General features: G+C 43.9%; 1 protein-coding gene across 1 annotated transcript in view; it reads left to right on the forward strand.

Annotated features, from left to right (window-relative positions):
• The window catches only part of Arsb (arylsulfatase B), a gene marked incomplete at its 5' end in the record, with an annotated part of 160,715 nt that extends 141,032 nt beyond the window's left edge, over positions 1 to 19,683 (forward strand). The window contains 2 exon segments of the mRNA XM_013514875.1: positions 15,924 to 16,046; positions 17,203 to 19,683. Of these exon segments, the coding sequence (XP_013370329.1) occupies positions 15,924 to 16,046; positions 17,203 to 17,468 (389 nt within the window).
• Positions 19,684 to 21,528: the final 1,845 nt, after the last annotated feature.

The raw sequence follows: 21,528 nt of genomic DNA on the forward strand, positions 1-21,528 counted from the left end.
GTCCAGAAAGGTCAGGCTCATCTGACAGCCACTGAGGGCTAAACTATGGGCAAGGCTCTCTTTCAAATGAATTACTGTACTAAATTAACATTATTTCATCATTTTCCAAAAACGCGTGCAGAACCTATACATGTCTTTCCTGCACGCAGGAGCACGAACTGTATATCAGGAAGCGCTTGGCCTTCAGCAAGGAGTTTTGGACCAGGAGGCTTGTGGCTGGGGGCGGGGAGCCTTTCTTCTTTTATCCCGAGCCAGAGAACAGACGGCTCAGCCGCTTCATGCTCATCATCTTAATCATAGGCTCAAGATGGATGTTTTGGTTAGTGTCCCTTTTTTTCATACATACAATGCCTATTTATAGCCATTTGTTGATGGGCTCTACCAATTACTTTAAAAACGTGTATTTAGAGAGAGAGACAGACTGAAAATGTGTGTCCGATGAGTAGCCACCGTCCGGGTTAGCTGCGCCTGTTGTGCAAGAGGATCAGAGCTAAGAGGGGGTTGATGCATGAACACTGAGCCAGGGCCAGCCATCTGTTACCACTTTAATTGAAGGATGATTAGAGAGAATGCATACTTGGCTTTCTATCCGCGTTGTCTTTGTTGTTGTAAGCTCTTGGACCTCAAGTTCATGGTTATACGGGCATTAAAAAGCCCAGGGTCACTGCTGTCTCCATGTCATCCTGTTTGCCAAACCCAGTCCTCCTGTTGCCTGGTGTCTCAGATTTTCCCTCTCTCGACCATCTTCTCCGTAGACTCTGACCATTGTGGAGCTCTTCCAGTCTTCGAGGGACTCCTTCCTTGCTTTGTCTTTTGGTGTCAGGGCTCCCCAGCATCTATACTCTACCTCTCTCTCTTCCCAGCCTGGATTCCTACCACTGTTATCTATAGCAAGGAGAAGCGGAGATACAGCACCCAGCTTGGGAATCCAAGACATGGCAACGCGTAGGGGACATCAGAGAGTTGTCTTGGAAGTTACCCTATGAGTGGTCAGATATAGGAGGTTTCTGACTCCTGCCCCTCCGCCATATCCCAGGCACAGGGCTGGAAAAAGGCAGTGTGGCTCTTGGGTCACTGCTAAAGGTGGAGGAGTGGAGGAGGGGCAGACTAAAGAGGTTGAGCTTGTTTTCATGGCCAAGGTCAGAAACAGGAGCTGGAGGGTAGATTACCTCCCTACAGAAGCAGGGTTGGGACAGGACTAAAGGGGCAATGTGTGATTGAACCAAGAAGACTAGATGTTGGCCCCTTGGTTCCTGGGTAGGTTAGCCCAGGTTGGAGGCTCTGGAGCTTTGGTAGACAGAAAAATTTGGGTAAGAGATAAGATAGAAAAGGGAATGTTGAACTGAAACTGGGGGAATGAAAACTCTTTAAGAAATGAACAGAGAAAGAAGAAAGTACAAAGGAATCTGAAAAAGAATCTCAGATAAAACCAGCAACTCAGCCTGAGGGAGCATTTTTTTCCCATGCCTGACACTGGAGTGAGCATTCTGCATATATATTCTCACTTAGAGACTGAGAAGAAGAAAGATTAAGAGAAGAACAGGCTGAGAAGAGCAGCCATCCTTCCTCCTGGGTCATCTGTCATGCTTTCCTTACCTGTCACCTTCATCCTGTCCTTAGAGTCCAGGTCAGCAAGCACTGGCTTCCTGGATCCTTCCAGGGTGTTCACACCTCCTCTGGAGTCTGCATGCTTATGCATTCAGGCCACAAATGTTTACTCCACTGTTTGAGACTCTATAATGTTCTAGCAAGATTATTTTCCTGTTATCTGCTGGATTCTAGTTTATTCATTCTGGGGACTTGGTATGTAGCACCTGTAGTGATCGACAAAAATAGATATTTGTTTAAGAGATAATGTTATTTAATAGTTATCTAATGTTTAATAGTTATTTAATAATGTTGTTTAATAGAATATGTTATTTATCCAAGATTTGATTTAAGGCAAAGCATGAGAAGATCTTTCCTTGGCTCGTTTCAGATACACATGGCATGATTTCCAGGATGGTCATGGATTGAGGGGGGTTCATCCAGGATTGTTTTCCTTTGTTGGTGTACATTTCTCAGTTGACACTCCTGGCAGTGTCAGACATTACCCAACTATTGAAGCTCCCTGTAAAACAGGCACATTCTCTGAATACTTATTATGCACAGTTCAAGAATGATTAACATTTGAACCCTGTCTTGGCTGAGCAAGCCACATCAAAGCTCTTTTTTTCATGAAGACTCTTAAAATATCAAATATGGACTGAGTGAGTAGGTGTCTGAGAAATTGACTTTGTAAACTGAAAATCATAAGCTTAAATTCATTTGAAATGCATCACGTGGAGTACATATATAAAAATCATGAGCATTCTGGTTTTCCCCTTGTAGATAATAAATAACACCTGTCATATTGCTCCTCACCTTTTTCTGATTAGCTTCACGTCTGGCACATTTTTCCGGATACTCCTATTGTGTGTTGTAAGGATCTTACTGAGAACAGACAGGATTCTAAATAAGCATTGTGGGTGGAACAGGAAGCCTGATCCAATCAAGTGTAAGTCCAGAAAGGAAGGGAGTTTGTTTGGTGGCCAGGCCTCCCCGTCATACATGCTGGTCCACACTGGCAGAGCTGCAGGGGCCCTGAGGGGTGGACAGGGTTGGCAAGGATGGGGCCTCCTGGTGCCAGCTTCCCTACTGCTGCCTTGGCCTGGGCCCCTCGCTCCCTGCACCTGTGCCCACCTGGGTACGCTGAGTGCAGTACCCAAGCCACAGGCTTCCACCTGGAGCCCATGGAGCCTCAGGCAACCTCCAGGCCCTGCCAAAGGTGACCTAAGGTGGAGGATGAGCAGCCCTGCTTTTAGCTGTCTTATAGAAAGGATGTGGTGTAGAGTTTGTTTGAAGGGAAGATTTTGTCATGCAAGAAGTCTGAAAAACATTGCCTTCACTAAATCATGTAATTTCCAATGACTACTATATATTTAATAAATAATAATAACAGTTAACATTTACTGCTGGGGATATAGCTCAGTGGCATAAGTGCCTGCCTGGTAAGTGCAAGGTCCTGAGTTTGAGTCTTGGTACAAAAAAAAAATTTACTGAGAGGTTACTATGTACCAGGGTCCCTGCTAAGGGCTTGCAATGTAACACCTCATTTAATTATAAAAAACAAAACAAAGCATGAGGTAATTACTCATTTAATCATGAGAAAGCAGAGGCTGAGTGAAACACCCATGGCTTTAGGTCTGTTGAGCCGAGGAGCTGCCCCAGGGGTGTGGCTCCAAAGCCAGGGGCCCCAGTCTAAGCAGACACTGCCATTAACTAGTGCTGATAACCAACTTGGATAACTAAAAACAACACAGCGGTGTTTGTTAGGTGCCCTGACAGTCAGGCCTTGGACGCTGCTCGAGCGGCAGCTACTCTGAGCTTCAGTCTACCTTGTAACCTCTTGGCCTCAACTCATTTTGAAGAAGTGTGACAAGCCGAGAGGCAGGTGAGTAAAGGTGACAGGAAAAATGCCTCGGACCTCCCCAGATGCTGGCTGACCTGGCCCCATGCCTCCCCTTGCCTCTCTTCTCTCTTTTCTGCTTTCTTCCTGCTTCTCTCTTTCCTCTCTTCCTTTCCTCTGTCTGATTCTTCTGGCTCTGCCCCTGGCACACCTAGGACAGGTCAGTCTGCTCCACCTGGCTCTCTCTCCTCTTCATGGGTTCGGTGGCCTCAGCAAACTCTTCACATTTTATTTTATTTCAAGTATGTGCAGTTGAGGGCTGTTGGGTTCATTGTATTGTTTCTAAAATTTCATATGAATTAGACTGTCCCTCTTGAACCAGGCCCCCTGGTGGTACTGTCACCTCCCTAGGTACACAGTGCCAACACAGTGGTAGTGAAGGATGTTCTCAACGAGGCACATCTAAAACTTCGTGTCACCACACAGACCACTATGGGGCGGGCTCCCAGGAGGCAGGTCTCTCCTTCGGGGCTATCGTGGGGCAGATGCTATGCAGAGACCAACACAGGCACAACTGGTGTGCTGAGCATGGTCATTTTGGGTCCATAAAGGGGGCAAAAGGCCAGGAGCCCATGCTGAGCTGAGCTGGGCTGAGCTGGGCCAAGCTGGGCGATTGGGCTCAGAGGAGCCAGAGTTAGGTGTGAAAGTGACCACAGGACTGAGGTGATCCCAGGTTAGAGCAGGAATCCAGACTGTCTGTCCTGCTTCACTCTGTTTTCGCAAGTTGGGCCAGACCTTTAGTTTAGTGTATTATGTAGAACTTAGCATCTAGAATGTAGTGGTGTTACCACATCTCCCTCATAATTTTTTAATAATCCCTTTTTCTCTGGGCAGCTGGGAAGACCTCAGGCATTACAGGGTTGGGCAGTCAGTGGCACCTTGACTTTCATGGCTATAAGTCACAGCCTAGGTTCAACCTGACTGGAACAAGCCCTTTTAGTTAGTAAATCAATCAGTTTTATCTCTACTCCCAGTTCAATGGCAACTGCAGGGGAAATTTTAACTGGGCTCTTTACCATAAGGTACACAGAGTGCTCGCCGCTGCACCCAGGATCTTATTTCCTCTTCACAGTTGTCATCCTGGAGGTAGGCAGCCTTTTTATCCCCATTTTACATAGAAGGAAGCAGACACAGAGTGGTTGAATGATTTAATAAGATAGTAGAGAGGTGGTTCCAGAGGCTTCTAACACGCACACACTTTCTCAGAGTTCCTTTTCAGAACTAGAGAGGAGTCGGGTGTGGTGGTGCATGCCTGTAATCCCAGCACTCTGGAGGCTGAGGCAGGAGGATCATTGTGAGTTCAAGGCCAGCCTGGGCTACAAAGTGAGCTCAGGGCCAGCCTGAACTACTTAGCGAGACTCTGTCTCAAAAAGACAAGAAAAAGAAAAACCAAACAAACAAAAAACTAGAGAGGAATGGCATAGAGGTGCTGCTGCTAAATTTCTAGGAGCCCTGCACCCCAGTGTTCCAGCTAGGAGAGCCACCCGTGAGGAGCTGGGACTTTCTCCATCTTCAGAAAGTAGGCAGAGAGGGTCAGTAAAGTACCAGCATGGAGGGCAGGAGATTCTGATATAGGGGAAAGAAACTCCCAAACTGCTAGGTATCTGGGACGAGTTTGTGTTCTGTAAAATCGAGGAAGTAAAGAAAATTTCTGTCTGAGAGAGCAACAGAAGGGGATTCAAGTGGGTTGCCAAGGATTTTATAGAGCAAAGCCACGATGTGAGGTTGGGTCCAAGGTGGGAAACATGGGAAATCACAAGGTGGGCATGAGATAGGACAAAACTATGGTCGGCCAATAAGGTTACATAGATAATTGCTCAGGTAAAACTGATAAAATCGGAATCAGATGGGGAAGTGAGTCCTGCAGTGATCAGCATGAATATAGAATGGGATTTTTCTGTAGGGGGTTGAGTTGGTGACTCTTCCTGGCTTTCTCAAGGTGATAAAGACCTATTTAGAATATCAGTCCCTGAGGTTTATCCTTAGGGAGATATATGGGTGCATTTGTTTTATCTTTTGTCTTGAGGTCTGGCCCTTGTGGTCTGTCCCACAGCAGAGGTGCCTGTCTCCCCCACAGTTCCAAGGTATCTCATCCTCTGCACTGGCTCCTTTGAGGGCCTGCCCCTATCTGACTGCCTATAATATTTCTATCTAACTCAGTTGCCTACAACAGTTCCAGCTAGTGTTAAAGGAAATTATTTTTAGAAAAAAGTTTCTGTTTTTAGATCTATAATGATTTTTAAAATAAGAAACAAGACAACACTGCGCAGCCTCACATCTGGGTATGGATGTTCTTACCGCACAGCAATGAGAACTTGGTCTTGGCCTCAGCCTACAGCTGCTGAGGCCAGCAAAGCCACAAGACAGCTGGAGATGAGACCCAGACATGGGTCAGCGCCTCCGTCCAGCAGCTGTGCACAGAGCCACCACCTGGCAGGGCAGAGGGACCTTAGCAACCTGTACTTCACTTAACTGTCATTAGATTGTCCAGGAAAAACTGCCCAACCAATCCAATGTTTAGTGTAAATTAAGCTTTAATGTACATTGTAGGAGAAAGACACTTGATTCACATAACAATCAAACAAGATACACTAAAAAGCTTTTAAGCACAAAAGTTGAAGGTAGTTGCTGTTCATTAAACCTAAATTTTGCCTGTTTACTAAAAATATATCTGAAAGGATTCTATAGTAAGAAACACATTGTTATCTTTTATATCTAAATGCCCCCCCCAAGGTCTCCTGTGCTTATAGGTGGGGTTTTAGAAGGTGACAATAGTGGGGCTGGGAGCTGACTATGCTGTCAAAGGTGGAATCTGGCTGGGAGAGGTCACAGGGGTGTGGCCTGGAGGGGCTCCTCTCCTCTCCCATCCTCTCCCGCTTCCTGTCCACTCTGACCCTCTGGCTGCCGTGTCTCCTTCTGGAGCCTGCCAAACCTGGACTGAAACATGTACCCAAATAAACCTTTCCTCCTTGAAGCTGTGAATGCTGGGCATTGTGTCTCGGTGAAGCTGATAACTGAGTCTGGAAAAACTGGACGTTTTCCCCCATGGCATCCAAGTGGGTAGATTTTACTGTAAGAAAATATGTACACATCACTAAGTTAAAAAGATGGCACCAACTGGCAGCAGAAAGCGAATGGGTCAGTTGCAGGAGAATGAATCTTTAGACTGGTGTTTGTAAATTACAAAAGTGATTAAAAACACAGAGAGCTCAGCAGAAACGAATGACAGGTGAAAGAACGGGGTAGAAAAGGGACCACATTCTCAGAGTGGCAGAGTATAGCTCCCATCCATAAATAATGTTTCCCCAAATCTTTTCCAATCTGGAACATGAATGAGGGGGCAAGTATAGATGCTTTCCAAGCCCAGACCAGAGTAGTGGGTTTACATTTTGTTTTTTAAGGTTTTTTGGGGTGTGTGTGTGTGTGTGTGTGTGGTTTTACTGATTTTGTTTTTCTAGTATAATAATGACTTTTGCCTACTTTCCTCGTCTTTTCCTACTTTTCTCTGTCTTGGGTATAAGAAGAAGTAAAAAAAAAAAAATCTGTATTATACTGATGATAATTAGCATTCAGCGATCATTATTACTCATTTCATAGAGCTGTTTCAGGAATGAAGTGAGTTAATGTATATAGGACACTTAAAGCAGTGTTTTATGTTTATAAGTAAACAGTAAGTATTTTAAGTATTGGCTCCTAGAGTGTTATCTTTAATGTTGACAGCACTGAAAATAGTCTTACGACACACCAGATACTATACTAAGCACCAAGCGTTGTTAATACCTTATCTTGCTTTGCATTATCAAACTAATTTCACAGGTAGTAAACTGAGGCATGGGGAGTTCCCAGCACTGCCCAAGGTTGCACAACTGGTAGTAATAGTAGTTATCGCACACTTTCTGTATGCTGGACTCAGCACTGAACATTTCAGTGTGTGGTCACATTTAGGCTGTAGCGTCCTGTGAGGGTGACACCATTGTCCTCATTGTACACACGAGGAAAGTGAAACCCAGGACCGGCTAACACCAAGACCACACGGCTAGTGAGGGGAGGAGCTGAGATCGAAGGGCCTGCTCTGTGCTGCTGAGCACTGTGGCCTCCCTGGACAGTGGGTGGCAGGACTTCACTTCAAGCACATAACCCTTGCCAGCATCCTTGTTTCCTACCATCACTAGGACTGCGTTTCGCCAGCGTCACAACAGGAGATCTTCCTACACCCCACTGTCCCACTGTGCCCCGCTCATTCTACTTCAGCAGCATTTCAGAGAAGAGAAGATAGGACCGTCCTGTTCAGCCTGCATGGATACATGGGATCCTGCCCAAGCCCTCCCCACAGAGGCCTGTCCTTCCAGACTTTGGGAAGCACTGACTGTCAGGACATTCCATGTACTGAGCCATATTGGCACTGTGCGCCTTCATCCCCCTGTGCTTTGGTTTCTTCACCCAGCAGATGCTTAAAACAACACCTAGTCTCTGCTATATTTTACAAATACTAGCTGTCCTCACCATTATGTTCATTATCACTTTTAATTGCTTTCACCCCTGAAAGCTTTAGAAGACAAACCCAGTTCTTGAATTCACCCTTCTCACCATTTGGTCTCTATTGCTTGGCCTCATCTTCCTGTATCCAGGAGTCCCTCTGCATGACTGCACGGGCTGCTTTCTGTGACACCCCATTCTCCCCACGTGCATCCCGAAGCAGCACCCTTCTTAGCTAGTCCTCAGGTTCACCATTCCCCTCTTCAGAAGCCAACCTGGTTCTTGCTCGCTTTCATATTTGGATAGATATAAGGTTCTCTATCAATTTCTTGCCAACCCACACATACATGTTATTTTCTTTGGGCATGAAAACTTCCTGTCTTCTCTGAACTTCCTCTTCATATTTGCAGGAAAGCTAATGTGTTTATTTTTTAAGCATTATGTAATTAAAAGCCTAAGGTTACACGCCACGATGTTGATAGCAACCAATAAAATTATAGGTAATTTTTTTCTATACCTATTTTTCTATATTTTTCATATAAATTGTATAGTTGTAAAAAACGTGTTTTATAAATATACAGTTGTTAACTGTATTAGACAGTAGTTTCCAGAGTCAGGAGCATGCCCTACGCAGCCTGCTCAAGAGAGCAGGGTTGCTGTTCATGAAGATCAGAAGGGTGCCTCAGCCCCTTCCCTGTTGGTGAGTCCATCATCTGTCACTAATCAGTGTCTTTCAAGTGACAATGTACTTTACCAGTACTGTAGATTCATACTGACAGTTTGAACTGCTCTGCTGAAGTAGAGAGGTGAGCAACATAGAGGAGAGGACCGCTACCCACCACCTCCTCATCCCTTCTCAACAGCTCCTTTAGGTGCTTCTGGAATAGCTTCCAGATCTGCAGAACACACTTCTGCTCTGAAACCATGGTCAGCCTCCTTTTGGAAACTTGACCTCCTTCAGATTTACTCTGATAAAGGAGCTTACTGCATGGGATGTAAGGTAGATAGGGTTTCTTTCACCCTAATGCTTTCTGCTCATCTTTTTCACCTCCAAAGTCAATGCCTCTTATTCCTGAGTATTTCTGCCTGCAAGAAAGTTCTGTTATCTCAGAGGTAGCTTTCAGCTCAGAAGGGAAAGAGAAGGCTATTCCGTATTGTGTGTGCTTGTCTGTTGCTACTCAGTTTCTGCCTGGAGGTTAACAAAAGCAGTGCCTTCTTTTTTTTTTTGGTTTTTCTCCAGTACCGGGAACCGAACTCACGACCTTGCGCATGCCAGGCAGGCACTTTTGCCGCTGAGCTAAATCCCCAGCCCCTAAAAGCAGTGCCTTCTTATCTATCACTGATGGGTGGGATATTTGGCCTTTCTGACTCAAGGTCTGAACCCTCTACTCTCTTCACCTCCTGTATAACGTTTTCCTCTCCAATGATTTTCTCATTTGCTAGTGGTTTTCCTTTGGCCCTCAGAGCCTTGTTTCTGGGCTTCTGCTTTGCTTTTACTTCACTCTCCAGACAGCAAATCCATTCCAGCACTCAGGGGTCACTGTTGGGCAGGGAACATTCAGATCAGTGGGGCTGGAATTTCTCATTCAGGGCATTCCTTTAGCTCCAGTGGTGGACATTTCCACCAGGAGCCTTATTCATTCCCCCAGTGAGTATTCTAAGTCAGAAATATAGTCTCCCCACTGCCCCCGCACCAGCATCTCTATTCCACCAAGATCAACCATATCCTACTGATTATCAACCTTGAAGCCTTGGAACTTTAATTATTTTATAACCTTTTGTCAGCAAATGTCTTAGATTTTTACCTTCAAAACTTTTCTTAGATATCTATTTGCTCATCATTTTAGTCATTGAGCTTTAGATCACAATGCTTTATTAACATGTAGTTGTTATTCAACAGATATTTCTTAAATCTGCATCTAGTCTAACTTTTTTGGGGGGGGGATCTTTTTTAGACAGGGTCTCACTATGTAGTTCAGGCTGGCCTTGAACTCATTAATGTGGCCCAGGCTGGCCTTGAACTCACAATGATCCTTCTACCTCAGCCTCCCAAGTGCTGGGCTTACAGGCATGCGCCACCACGCCCGGCTGGATCTAGTCTAACTTTGTCAGAGAAATTTTTAACATTATTGACATCCTAGGAAATCTGTGTCTCTTGGCTTTCATCCCAACAGTCTGTTCTGTCCACTGTGAGTTCAGTAATGAAAACATCAATTAAATAATTCAATATTTATTATGACTATAGATACAGAAGTCTTCAACAAAATACTAACAGATGTAATACAACAATATATAAGAGGATTATACATTATGACTAAGTGGAGTTTGTCCTAAGAATATTAGGTTAATTTAACATCTAAAATTAATTAATATGATATACCATGCCAATGGAATAAATAACAAAAGCACTTGATAATCTCAGTAGATACAGAAAAGCCTTTTGACAAAACTGAGCCCTCCCTTCATGATAAAAGTTCTCAAGCTAGGAATGAAGAAGTCTTACTCAACTTGATAAAGAGCAACTAGCAAAAAACCACAGCTAGCAACATGCTTCACGGTGAAAGACTGAATGCCTTTCATTTACGTCAGGAACAAGACCAGGGTGTCTGCTCTCACCACTCATATCAGCATTGTATGACAGTTAGGCAAGAAAAGGGGCAGAAAACAATGCCCAGATTAGCAAGGAAGTAAAATTTCCATGCTCTTGTATATTAAAACCCTTAAGGAGTTAAATAAGAAACTGTACAATACAGTAATCATTTGTATTTCTATACAGCAGCAATGAACAAAACATGAAATTATGAAAACACATGTGTAATAGCATCAAAAAAGAATAGAATACTTAAATTTTTATGTTACGGATATATGTCAGTGTTAGAGTGTATGCTTATCATTTGCAAGGGCCCAGCTCCCCCTACCCTGAAAAAAGGATAAATATATGAAAAGAAGTATAAAAGTATAAAGGCTATCCTCTGAAAACTACAAAACATGGTTCAAAGAACCTAAAGAAAGCTTAAATTGGTGAAAAGCATCTAGTGTTCATGCATCGGAAGACAGTCTTGTTAAGATGGCTGTACTTGTCGAATTGATCTACAATCCCTAACAGGATCCAAGCTGCTCTATCTGCATACATTGATCTGAAAATTCATAAGGCAATCCAAAGGACCCAGAGTAACCAAAGCCATCTTGGGAAAAATTAAAGTTGGAGGACTCAGATTCCTTCATTTCAAAACTCACTCCTAAGCTCCAGTGTGGTGTTGGCATAAGAATAGGCACATAGATCAATAAACTAGAACTAAGAGTCCAGAAATAAAAACCTCCCATTATGGTCAGTTGGTTTTTGACAAAGACGCCAAGATAATCAAATAGGGAAAGAATAATCTCTTCAACAAATAATGCTGGGACAACTGGAAATCTATACACAAAAGAATGAAGTTGAAGTCCTATTTCACAAATGCATAAGAATAATTCAAAATGAATCAAATAATTAAATAGAAGAGCTAAAACTGTAAATTCTTAAAAGAGAAAGCATAAGTGTGAATCTTTGTGGCCTGGGATTGAACAGTAGTTCTAGGATATAGCACCAAAAAAAAAAAGCAATGATAGAATATATTAAAAGTCTAATTCTGAACAATTTTATAACCATATTTTCTCTTGAAGGATCCTATCACTGCAGGTTACACAACTGGGAAAACAACAATTGATAAACTGTCCAGAAGAAGGTTCCACTTAACATCTATTACTGATTCACCATACCCATATATATCCCCAATAAAGTTTTTGATCTAAAATCTGAAATAGACCCACCTGCTTATTTTAAGTGTATTTAAAAGGAAATGAGCTGGACAATTGTATTTGTCTGTTTTATACAAAAGCTGCACAATGTTACTTCAAAGCAAGCAAAGTCTGTACCATTATAGATTTTTTAAAAAATGTTTTAAACTAGCAAGGATAGGGTTTGATAAATTCCACCTTTGGTCTGTTCTTGTGGATTTGTCAGTTCTTTGCATCTCTCCCCAAATCCATGTATTATTACTCCTAAACAACAAGAGCAGAAAAATTGGAATTCATCAAAATAAACTTTTGTGTTTTAAAGAACACCATCAAGAAAGCAAAGAGACATTGCATACAATGGGAGAAAATATTTGCATCTGATGAGGGACTTGTATCTAAAATATATGAAGAGCTCTTACAACTAAAGAATAAAGTTATGACTCAATTAAAATGGGCTAGGATTAGTGACAACATGGATGATCCTAGAGGACATTATGCTAAGCAAAATAAGCCAAATACAGAAAGCCAAGCACTGCATGATCTCACTTATATGTGGATCTAAGAAGGTAGAACTCATAGAAATAGTAAAACAATGATTGCTAGGGACTGTGGAGTAAGGATTGGTCAGAAGGTACAAACTTTTATTTACAAAGAGTAAGTTCTAGAGCTCTGAAGTACAGCATGGTGACTATAGTCAATACATTGTGTTCTTGAAATATGCTTAAAGAGTAGATTTGAAGTGGTCTCACAAAAAAGTAATTATGTGAAGTGATTAATTAGCTTGATTGGAGGACCTATATACATATATACACACACACATCACATTGTACACCTTTAATATACATGTTCTTTGCAATAAAAGGTGTTTGGTCAGTTGAAAGCCACACTCGGGGGGGGGGGGGAAGAAGCTTGGTGCCTACTCACACCATAGACAAAGATCAATTCTGAGTGAGTATTAAGTCCAAATGTAAGATGAGAAATGGAATTTTCATGCAGCATAATACTATCCAGCGATGGCAATGAGTGAAGTACTAGAAACAGGCTAAATACCAACAATGTAAATGAATCTCATAAACATTATGTGGACCCAAATGGGCCAGGAATCAGAATAACATACCTCATAGTTTCCATTTACGTTAAGTTGAGAAGCAGGCAAAGGTGTCTCTGCTGCTCAGAGTTGGGGTGGCAGGTCCTGGGGAGAGGAGGGAGAGGCCAGGGACATGGATCTTGAAGTCCTAGCAATGTTCTGTCTCTTGACTCGGGTGTTGCTAACTGGGGACAGCTCACTGCTCACCAAGCTGCATCCTGGTGATTTGTGTACTTTTCTCCACAGGTGTCACTAAAAAGTGCTTTCAGAGCAGCCCCTGGATTGACACAGAAAAAGATAGCTCTTGCTGATTAAATGAAAAAAAAGATGAAGTTTTTCTCTAAAACCTTTAGATTAACAATAGGTTTTAAGTAAGAAAGCCTCAGATATAAGATGAAATATAGAGAAATGGAACATTAACCAGTAAAGAAGGCCAATGGTATATTTATAAAGTTGGAAATGTGTGTATCTTGCAGATGGGTAGTTCTGCTAGACTCATCCTGGAAAAATTCAGGCACATGTGCACAAGGAGATGTGGACAGTGGTGTTCACTGAATAATAATAATAACAACAACAACAACAATAATAATAAACCTGGATGCCCTACAGGGGACTAGATTTTTAAAATGTGATATTTTAATATGGTGAAATATTAAGCAGTTAAGAGGAATCACAGAGCTCTAAGTTCACAACAGTGGATGATAAAGCAAGTTATAGGACATGTTTAACATCACAGATGCATGTACATTTTTAGAATATAAAGCAATACTATATCTTATCCCTTGGCACATCTGCTCCTGCAGTTTACAATGCAGAAGCAGCGCATGGAAGAGGGAGTGGAGACAGTAGGATTGAGGAGGCAATAAAGGAGACTTTACTGTCATCTTTGCTGTCCAAATTCTTTTTTTTTTTTTTTTTTTAGAAAGCAAATATGGCACAATGTTAACATGTGTTTATTCTGGGTGACGGCTCACAGAGTGTGGTTGTGTCATTCTTTATTGTGTTCTCTTTGCTTAATGTCCAAAATAAAAAAAACCAAAATGAAAAAAAAAAAGTTGGAGTGATAGCATGCTTCATTGTTTAGTCTTGGATTTATTTATTGTTTAGGTACTTTATGTTCTTGTTTGTTTTAAGAAAAAAATGTATATAAATGTAAGTGTGGCTGAGATAGCTGTTTCTTCTGTGTGTCCACCAAGCATGCTCGTTTTGTGAGCGGTCTTTGGTGTGGAAACATGACCTTCACACAGCTTGAGCGAGTGAGATGCCAGGACTCACAGTTTGATCAGCGTTCAGGGAGAGCCACTTCCCACGACGGACATCCCTCAGCTGTCCACCCCTCGATGCATCCGTTTGTGCTGGAGCCAAAACACAAACAGAGAAGCAAGCAGTCAGAAAGGCTTTCCTCTCGGTGCTGAAGATCTATTGATGTGTGCTTATTAAGACTGAAGCTCTGAAACCATCGCCATTTCCTGGCTCAGCCTCCATGTGTATCTACAGGATTGGTTCCAAACAGGGCGGGGCCCAGCCTTTCCACTGCCAGCAGGCTCCCTGCTAAGAGTGCTGGAGTCCTGCTTGGGGAAAGGGTGCTCGCAAAGCCTTGTTTTTTCTCTTTGAGACAGGGCCTCCTGTGTCCCCCAGGCTGACCTTGAACTCTGTCCTCCTGCCCGTCCTCCCAGGCAGCCAGGACTGCAGGCACGTGCGCTTTTCAGTCTGCACCCAGCTGAGGACAGACACCCCACGCACCCTTAGTTACTAGGCCAGCAGCCTTTTGAAGTGCTCCCGAAGGGACTGCTGCAACTACTTGAAAAGTTAGCAGAGAAATGTGAACTTAAAACAAGGTGAAGAGGCCCAGAGTTGAGGCTTTTAAATTTGGATACAAAGGAGTGAGGTCTGGGAGCCCCCACCCTTCCCCCTGGGTGCACTGAGGGCTTCAGCTAGAGCCCCGCCCACGACTCCTCTCTGCTGTGCTGCGCAGAGGGAGCCCAAAGGAGGAGCTCAGGGAGCTCGCTCAGCCCTGCCTTCGTGTTGAGTTTCTGAGCTGCATGTCTGCTGGCCTGCTCTGTGCCCTTAGGTCGTCTGGCAAGATCACCGGTGGTGGCTGAATGTTTCTAAACTGAAGGTCACTTATTAGCGGAAGCTCTGCCACAAGTCTGAAGCCGTGTCCCCTCCGTTGACTTTATCAGTAACAAAAGCAGTATCTTTAGCCCCGTCTGCTTGGTCACTCCCTCTTTACTGATTCCAAACTCAAAAGTGTGTAGGTATTAGCAGTCGGTCCCCTTAAAATCATCTTGAGGTCTTACAGTAAATTAATGTAATCCATGACAATGCCAGTCATTTGTATACCAAATTTATTCTTCTAGTTATTCTGACTACCTGAGTGAGCATTGTTACTTATTTAGATTTCATACATGTGGTTGAAAAATAAATCTATACAGCCAGACATAATGGTACACATGTGTAATCCCAGCTAATTAGGAGACTGAGGCAGGAGGATCCCAATTTAGCAAGATCTTGTCTAAAAAAATCAAAAAAAGTCTGACATTTCTCTCAGTGGTAGACCACTTGCACAGCAAGTGTGAGGCCCTGGGTTCAATCCCCCTTGCTGCGAAAGAAAGAAGGAATGAATGAATGAATGAATTAAAGAGTGAGGCATGGTTGAACTTTCCTACATTGAGATAGGCTCCGTTAAATGTGCATTTTATAATTTATTGTACATATACACAGAAAATATAATTTACACATTTATGAGCAAAATAAGCCAAAAACAATCACCAAAAATCAACTCATTGTGCTTTAACAGAACACTGTTCTGCACATGGCCAGCTGCACATTGGCAGAGCACAGTGATTTTAGGGATGAATTAGTATTCTAATCTCTTTGGGATTTCCTTTATATTTGTGGTGGTTTATGACTGACATTTAATGTAACTATAGCTTTCTGTTTATATTTAATAAGAGATTCATTTCTGTGGCAGGACACACATTTGCACTCCAGTGTTGAATACGAGCTACTGTTCTGCAGGAAGGATATAAAAGTGCTGATTTATAACTCCACGTTCCAATAACAGCAATCTAACTCTTACAAACTGTTTCTTCCCAGGTCCCAGGAACAGCACAGCTCCAGCAAAAGATGATTCTTCTCTTCTAGAATATTCAGCCTTTAACACCTCTATCCATGCTGCAATCAGACATAGAAATTGGAAACTCCTCACCGGCTTCCCAGGTAGCATGCTTAGCTTAATTGATGTCCCTTCCTGCAGTGGCCTGGGTTGCCCTGGTCCTAGGGCAGTTCTCCAGGTTACTCGTGCTCTTGGTGTTTTATTCGTGTGGTCATTTCTCAGGCAAGAGAGGACACTATCACTCTTATTCTAATCACCACCTATCTCCTTAAGACTCCTGAGCCCCCTGAAAGGTTAACGTGTCCTTTAAATCTTACATGGTTCTTCTTGATGTGTATCACAGGAAAGTGTTCTGAGGTTGCTAGTCCTACTTTTAAGATTCAGCATGTTTCCAGGTCCAGAGCTTCCATTGTTATGTCTCAAGATGAAAAGAAATGGTTTCACTGACTAGTACTGCCAAAAACAGAAGCCAGCAAACAAACACAAATTGGGAATTAGCTGTAGTAGGTGTGAAAGCAAGAAATGCTGTTGGAAATACTTCATGGAGAATATGGATTTCGGGTTTGTGTGGCAGTCAAACAGCAAACCCAGTCAGCAGAGTCCCTGAGAGCCACACCCTCCCTAGCGGTGTACCTGGGAACTGGGCCACTTCCTTAACGATATCCTCTAGCTCCATGTCCTTTGAATCCTTCATCAGTGCGAGGTGAGGTGGCGAAGGCTGCAATGCCTTATGCAGTGCTGAGAATGGAGATGGGGCTGGGGGTGCAGCTCAGTGCATCTCAGTACACAAGGCCCTTAATTCCATGCCCCGGACAGGAAAAAAAAAACAGCAGACATTTATAATGGCATATTCTTGGTATTTTGGGCATTTTTAACAAGGTGATTCATCGTTTGGGACTGTCTCATGTATTGTAAGATTTCTTAGCAGCCCTGATCCATGCCCACTGAATACTAGGAGCACCCTAACCCCCCCATCCATTGTGATAACTAAATGTCCCCTTGCATGTGTGTGCGTGCGCACACGCACACGCGCGCACACGCACACACACACACACATTTCTGCATGTCCCCAGTTGTAAAACAGCAAAATGTGTCTATCAATACCCTGAAGCCAGATTGTGAGAACAATCTAGAGACAGCCCGAGTGCTGCATACTGTGAACCATCCACACTTTAAACCAGGAGGACCCTCCTGGACTCTCTGGGATCAGAACCTGCCCCTCCGCTGCTCCCCTGGTAAACAGTCTCATTTCTCCTTCAGGCTGTGGATCCTGGTTCCCCCCACCGTCTGAATACGGTGTTTCTGAGGTGCACTCATCAGACCCCCCAACCAAGGGCCTGTGGCTCTTTAATATTGACCAAGACCCAGAAGAAAGGCACGACCTGTCCGGAGAGCATCCCCACCTCGTCAGGCAACTCCTAGGCCGGCTGCAGTTCTATCAGAAACACTCAGTGCCCGTGCACTATCCGGAGCAGGACCCCCGCTGCGACCCCAAGGCCACCGGCGCCTGGGGCCCCTGGATGTAGGATTTCACAGAGGCAGAAATGTCTTTCTGTTGCACGCTGGACCTCAGGCTTTGACTGCTGTGGCCTCTCATCCCATTTGTTCTCTACCTACCTGGCCCCTGTCCCACTCAGCCCTTCTCTTGCTCCCAAACTACACCGGGGAGTCTACTTTCAACCCTTGGTGCATGTCAGACCACTTGAGCACTGGTGCTGCTGGCCCACGCTGAGTCTGCAGGCGGGTGGCTGGCTCATCTCTGCCTCCCAGCTGTGCGACAGCTGGGGACTTGATGTTGGATACTCTTCTTCAGTCCTGGGGGCTAGAGCAGCTGGCTCTTTTTGCCTCATAAGTCAGATGTTAGCGATCGCTCTGCCAACAGCGGGTTTTATTGGAGTGACTCACATTTCTTGTAACAAGGGAGCAGGCAGACAGTTGTTGGGTTCTGCTGGCCAGGGCTTCCCCCATCAGCGGGTGGTGATGACCCCTTCAGCTCACCTCTCACCCACACATCTCATCGCGGAGTGCAAGGCTCATTCCTTAAAGGCCAGTATGGCAATGTGCCAACATTTTGGTTTGGGTTCTTACAATAAAGAAATGTGTTTTTACCCTACATTTCACCCCCAGCCGTTGCTCATTCTGTCTAGACTTCCTGCCACCCCCAGCTCCCCTGTGGCTCTCCTCTTGCCATTCCTCTTCACTCCAGCGTCCGGTGCTGGGAAGGCTGCCTTGCTCTCCACTCTGAGCAGCCCCTGAGTTGAGGAACATGCTGAGCCCTGACTTTCCTTGGCCCCTAATGTTGAAGCCACAGCCCTGCCCAGAGAATGTGGCTGGGTCATTCTGTGCCCCTGGAGGACACCAGGAGGACTGGGGGCCGGGGGGGCACCTGGATCTGTGGCATCTCTCCAGCGAGGTTTTTCCTAAGTTGCATGAAAGCTCACCATCGTGACTGTGGCTCTCTGTCCTCACTCAGTGCCAGCTATGCTTCTGTTCCGAGCATTGCTGAGAAACCCCAGGAAGGGTCATTTCTTCCTGATACAGAGGTGGGCACTTGGCCTAGGTACAGCAGAGGTTTGCGCTGTGTCTCTCATTCTCTGTCTGCTTCCATTAGGGACCTGTAGTTAGGGAAAGCAGATGTATAGTTTGACCTGCAGTCCTTTCTCAGGCCCGTCCACATCCTGCTAAGGTGGGGAGTTCAGATTAGCTGCAGAGTATCACACTCAGAGAACGGGGCAAACACTGTGTTTTCTGCACTAGCTCCGCTGCTTAGTTCACTGCTTATCATCAGTGCCTGGGACAGCGCGTAGGATGTGGAAGACAGCACATGGTTTAAAATAAGTGAATGAACAAATGAGCAAAGGGGAAAACCACACACCAGGAGAGATGCTCATCCGGTGTGCTGAGCACAGGGCTAACATCAGCGTCTCCCAAACACTGTTGTCCTGTTTGCTGTTGTGTAACTGGGCAGTTGTAGAAGATGTAGAAGCGTGGCTGTGGTGTCTTCTCCACAGGACGGAAGGGAACTTGCCCTGCTGAGATTCTCTCTTGTCAACGATCTTCATTTCCATTCTTCATAAGACACTAGAAACTAAAACCATGAAATAATATGATTTAAATCCCGATCATACAGCCTTCTTTTAGTTAGTAGTGGTATTTCCCAGTCACAGTTACCTTGTACTATACTGAAACAAGACCACTGGAAGGAAATGGTGCTAGAGCTAGTGACATCTGTTTCAGCAGCTGAGTTGGCAAACAGCTGGGCAAATGCCATCTCACTCCAAAGCCCAGGGCAGATAGTAGGGCTCACTGAGCCTGCTTGTCCTGTTTTCTTTCCACTAGAGTTTCCATTGTTATGTTCTAAGATTGGAGGCCAGCGCCACAGGACATCTGTTGGCTCTGCCTGCTGCACCCTCGACAGCTGTCCGCGATTCCTTGGTTGTCCTTGATTGTTGTGTACACTGGGCATGTCTCACATTCAATGGATTTAGAGTTCTAAATAGTAATTGTGTTCTTTAAAAAAAATTGAGGTTTTATTTTATCCATAATAGAATAGAACTCATTAGATTTTCTTATTCTACACAAGATGAAAAAATTTGCATTGTCATTAGACATATTATTATTTCTTTCCAAAATTGTTTACCTTTAAATAAAGTTTTATTTAACTATTAACTGGTTTATCTCTGTTACTACATGATTGTTCCAGATTTGAGAGACAAAATAAAATTAATATTTTCAAAACAATGTCAGCTATGTATATGGGCCTTCCATTGGGATGATGGTAAAGTTCTGGAACTAGCCAATACTGATAGCTACACAACATCGTGAATGCACTTAATGTCGCTGAAGGTTTCTTTTTTCTTTTTGGTACTGGGAATCGAACTCGGGACCTTGTGCTTGCCAGGCAGGCGCTTGTGCTGCTGAGCTATATCTCTGGCCCAATGTCATTGAATTGTACATTTAAAAATGGTGAAAATGGAGATTTTTATCACAATTTTTAAATTTGCCAGTGTTATGGTATATCACATATCAATAAATCTGTTAAAACATAGCAATCACATCAGCTAAAATGTGTCTATAATGTGTTTATAAGATGCATTATAAAATAGGGTGTGGTGGGAGGTCAAGGAAGGGCAGGTGTGAAAGCAAAGCGCTAGTAAGAGAATGCATTTGTTTTCTTTTGCTATGTGATAAGTTCCCTCCAAATCTAGCAGTTTAACACGGTTACATTTCATCTATGTGACCCTCAGTGAGGGCAGGGCTGGGGTGGGGGCAGGGGGCTTCTGCCTCAGGGTCATATCTGGGTGTGGTCTGTTCCTTGCCAGGAGGGTGGGCATTAGCATGGGCTGCTTGCTGTCCTCACATGGAGTGGGTCACGCCACCAGAGCAGTAATCTGGAGGAGAACGAGTAGGGTGCTATGGTGCCTTTTGTGACCTGGTCTCCAAAGTTACACACTGCCGTGTCCACCTTTTTCTGCACTCCTTATGAACACTTCTCTAAGTCTACTCCATAGGCAAGGGGAGAACCCCAGCTTTTGAATGGACTGTTAGAGTCATAGGCACAGTCGTCTCCTGTGGAGTAAACTGTCTGATCGAGTCACGTGCATCTACCAACTGCTGCTACTTTAAGAGAGGTGGCAGAAACAGAATCTCTCCTGTTTAGAGTTTGAATGACTATGGGCAAATCACTTAGCCCTCTCTGTGCCTCAGTTTTTCCCTGATAAACTGACAGCTGGAATTGGATAATCCTTACAGTCTTACTTTCCATAATAGTTCCCGGCACACGGTAGATAGCCTATAAATGCTGGTCAGTTGACTCTGAAATGATTGAATTCTATTGCAAGGGTGTGAAATAACACTGTGCTAAAAATTTGCCTGAGATTGTGCTCAAATTTTAAAACAGAATTTATTTTAACAAGGATTATGCTGTGGTTTCCATCTTGAACGTCCCCAAGGTCCAAGTACTGAAGATTTGGTCCCCTTCCCATAACACACAGGGGTGTGTTGGAACCTGTGGCAGGCAGGGCCTAGGTGAAGGAAGTAGGCATTAAAGCTCTGCCCAAGACTTTCTGTGTCCTCCTGCTTCCTCCTGCCATGAGATGCTGCCTTCCTCCAGCATGCACCCACCGTGATGAACTACGGCCCTACGCTCGAAAGCACCTGGCCAGACAACCACAGTGGAGCCCCCAGCTGTGCTGCAGAATTACCTTTCCTCATGTGTTCATTACAGTAACAGAAAGCTAACAGATGTCTTAAAGCCAACAGGTTGTTTTAGATCTGCTAAATTTTTTGAGTGTTTGCTATACACCAGACACTATACTACATACTTTAAACGGATGGTCTTTTAAAATATAATTTAGAGGGCCTGGGGACTTAGCTCAGCGGCACAGCACCTGCCTGGCAAGTGCGAGGTCATGAGTTCGATTCCCGGTACTGGAAAACAACAACAACAACAACAACAATTTAGAAATAATCGGAGGTAATATTGGTAAAACCCATTCAAATTTAATTATATAACTATACTATATTAATATAAATTTCATTTTTTAATATCCAGTCTTTGTCTAAGAATAAAGTTATTTAAATAAA

This window comes from Chinchilla lanigera, unplaced genomic scaffold (assembly GCF_000276665.1).
Source record: "Chinchilla lanigera isolate Chin_1 unplaced genomic scaffold, ChiLan1.0 scaffold00024, whole genome shotgun sequence".
Lineage (NCBI taxonomy): Eukaryota > Metazoa > Chordata > Mammalia > Rodentia > Chinchillidae > Chinchilla > Chinchilla lanigera.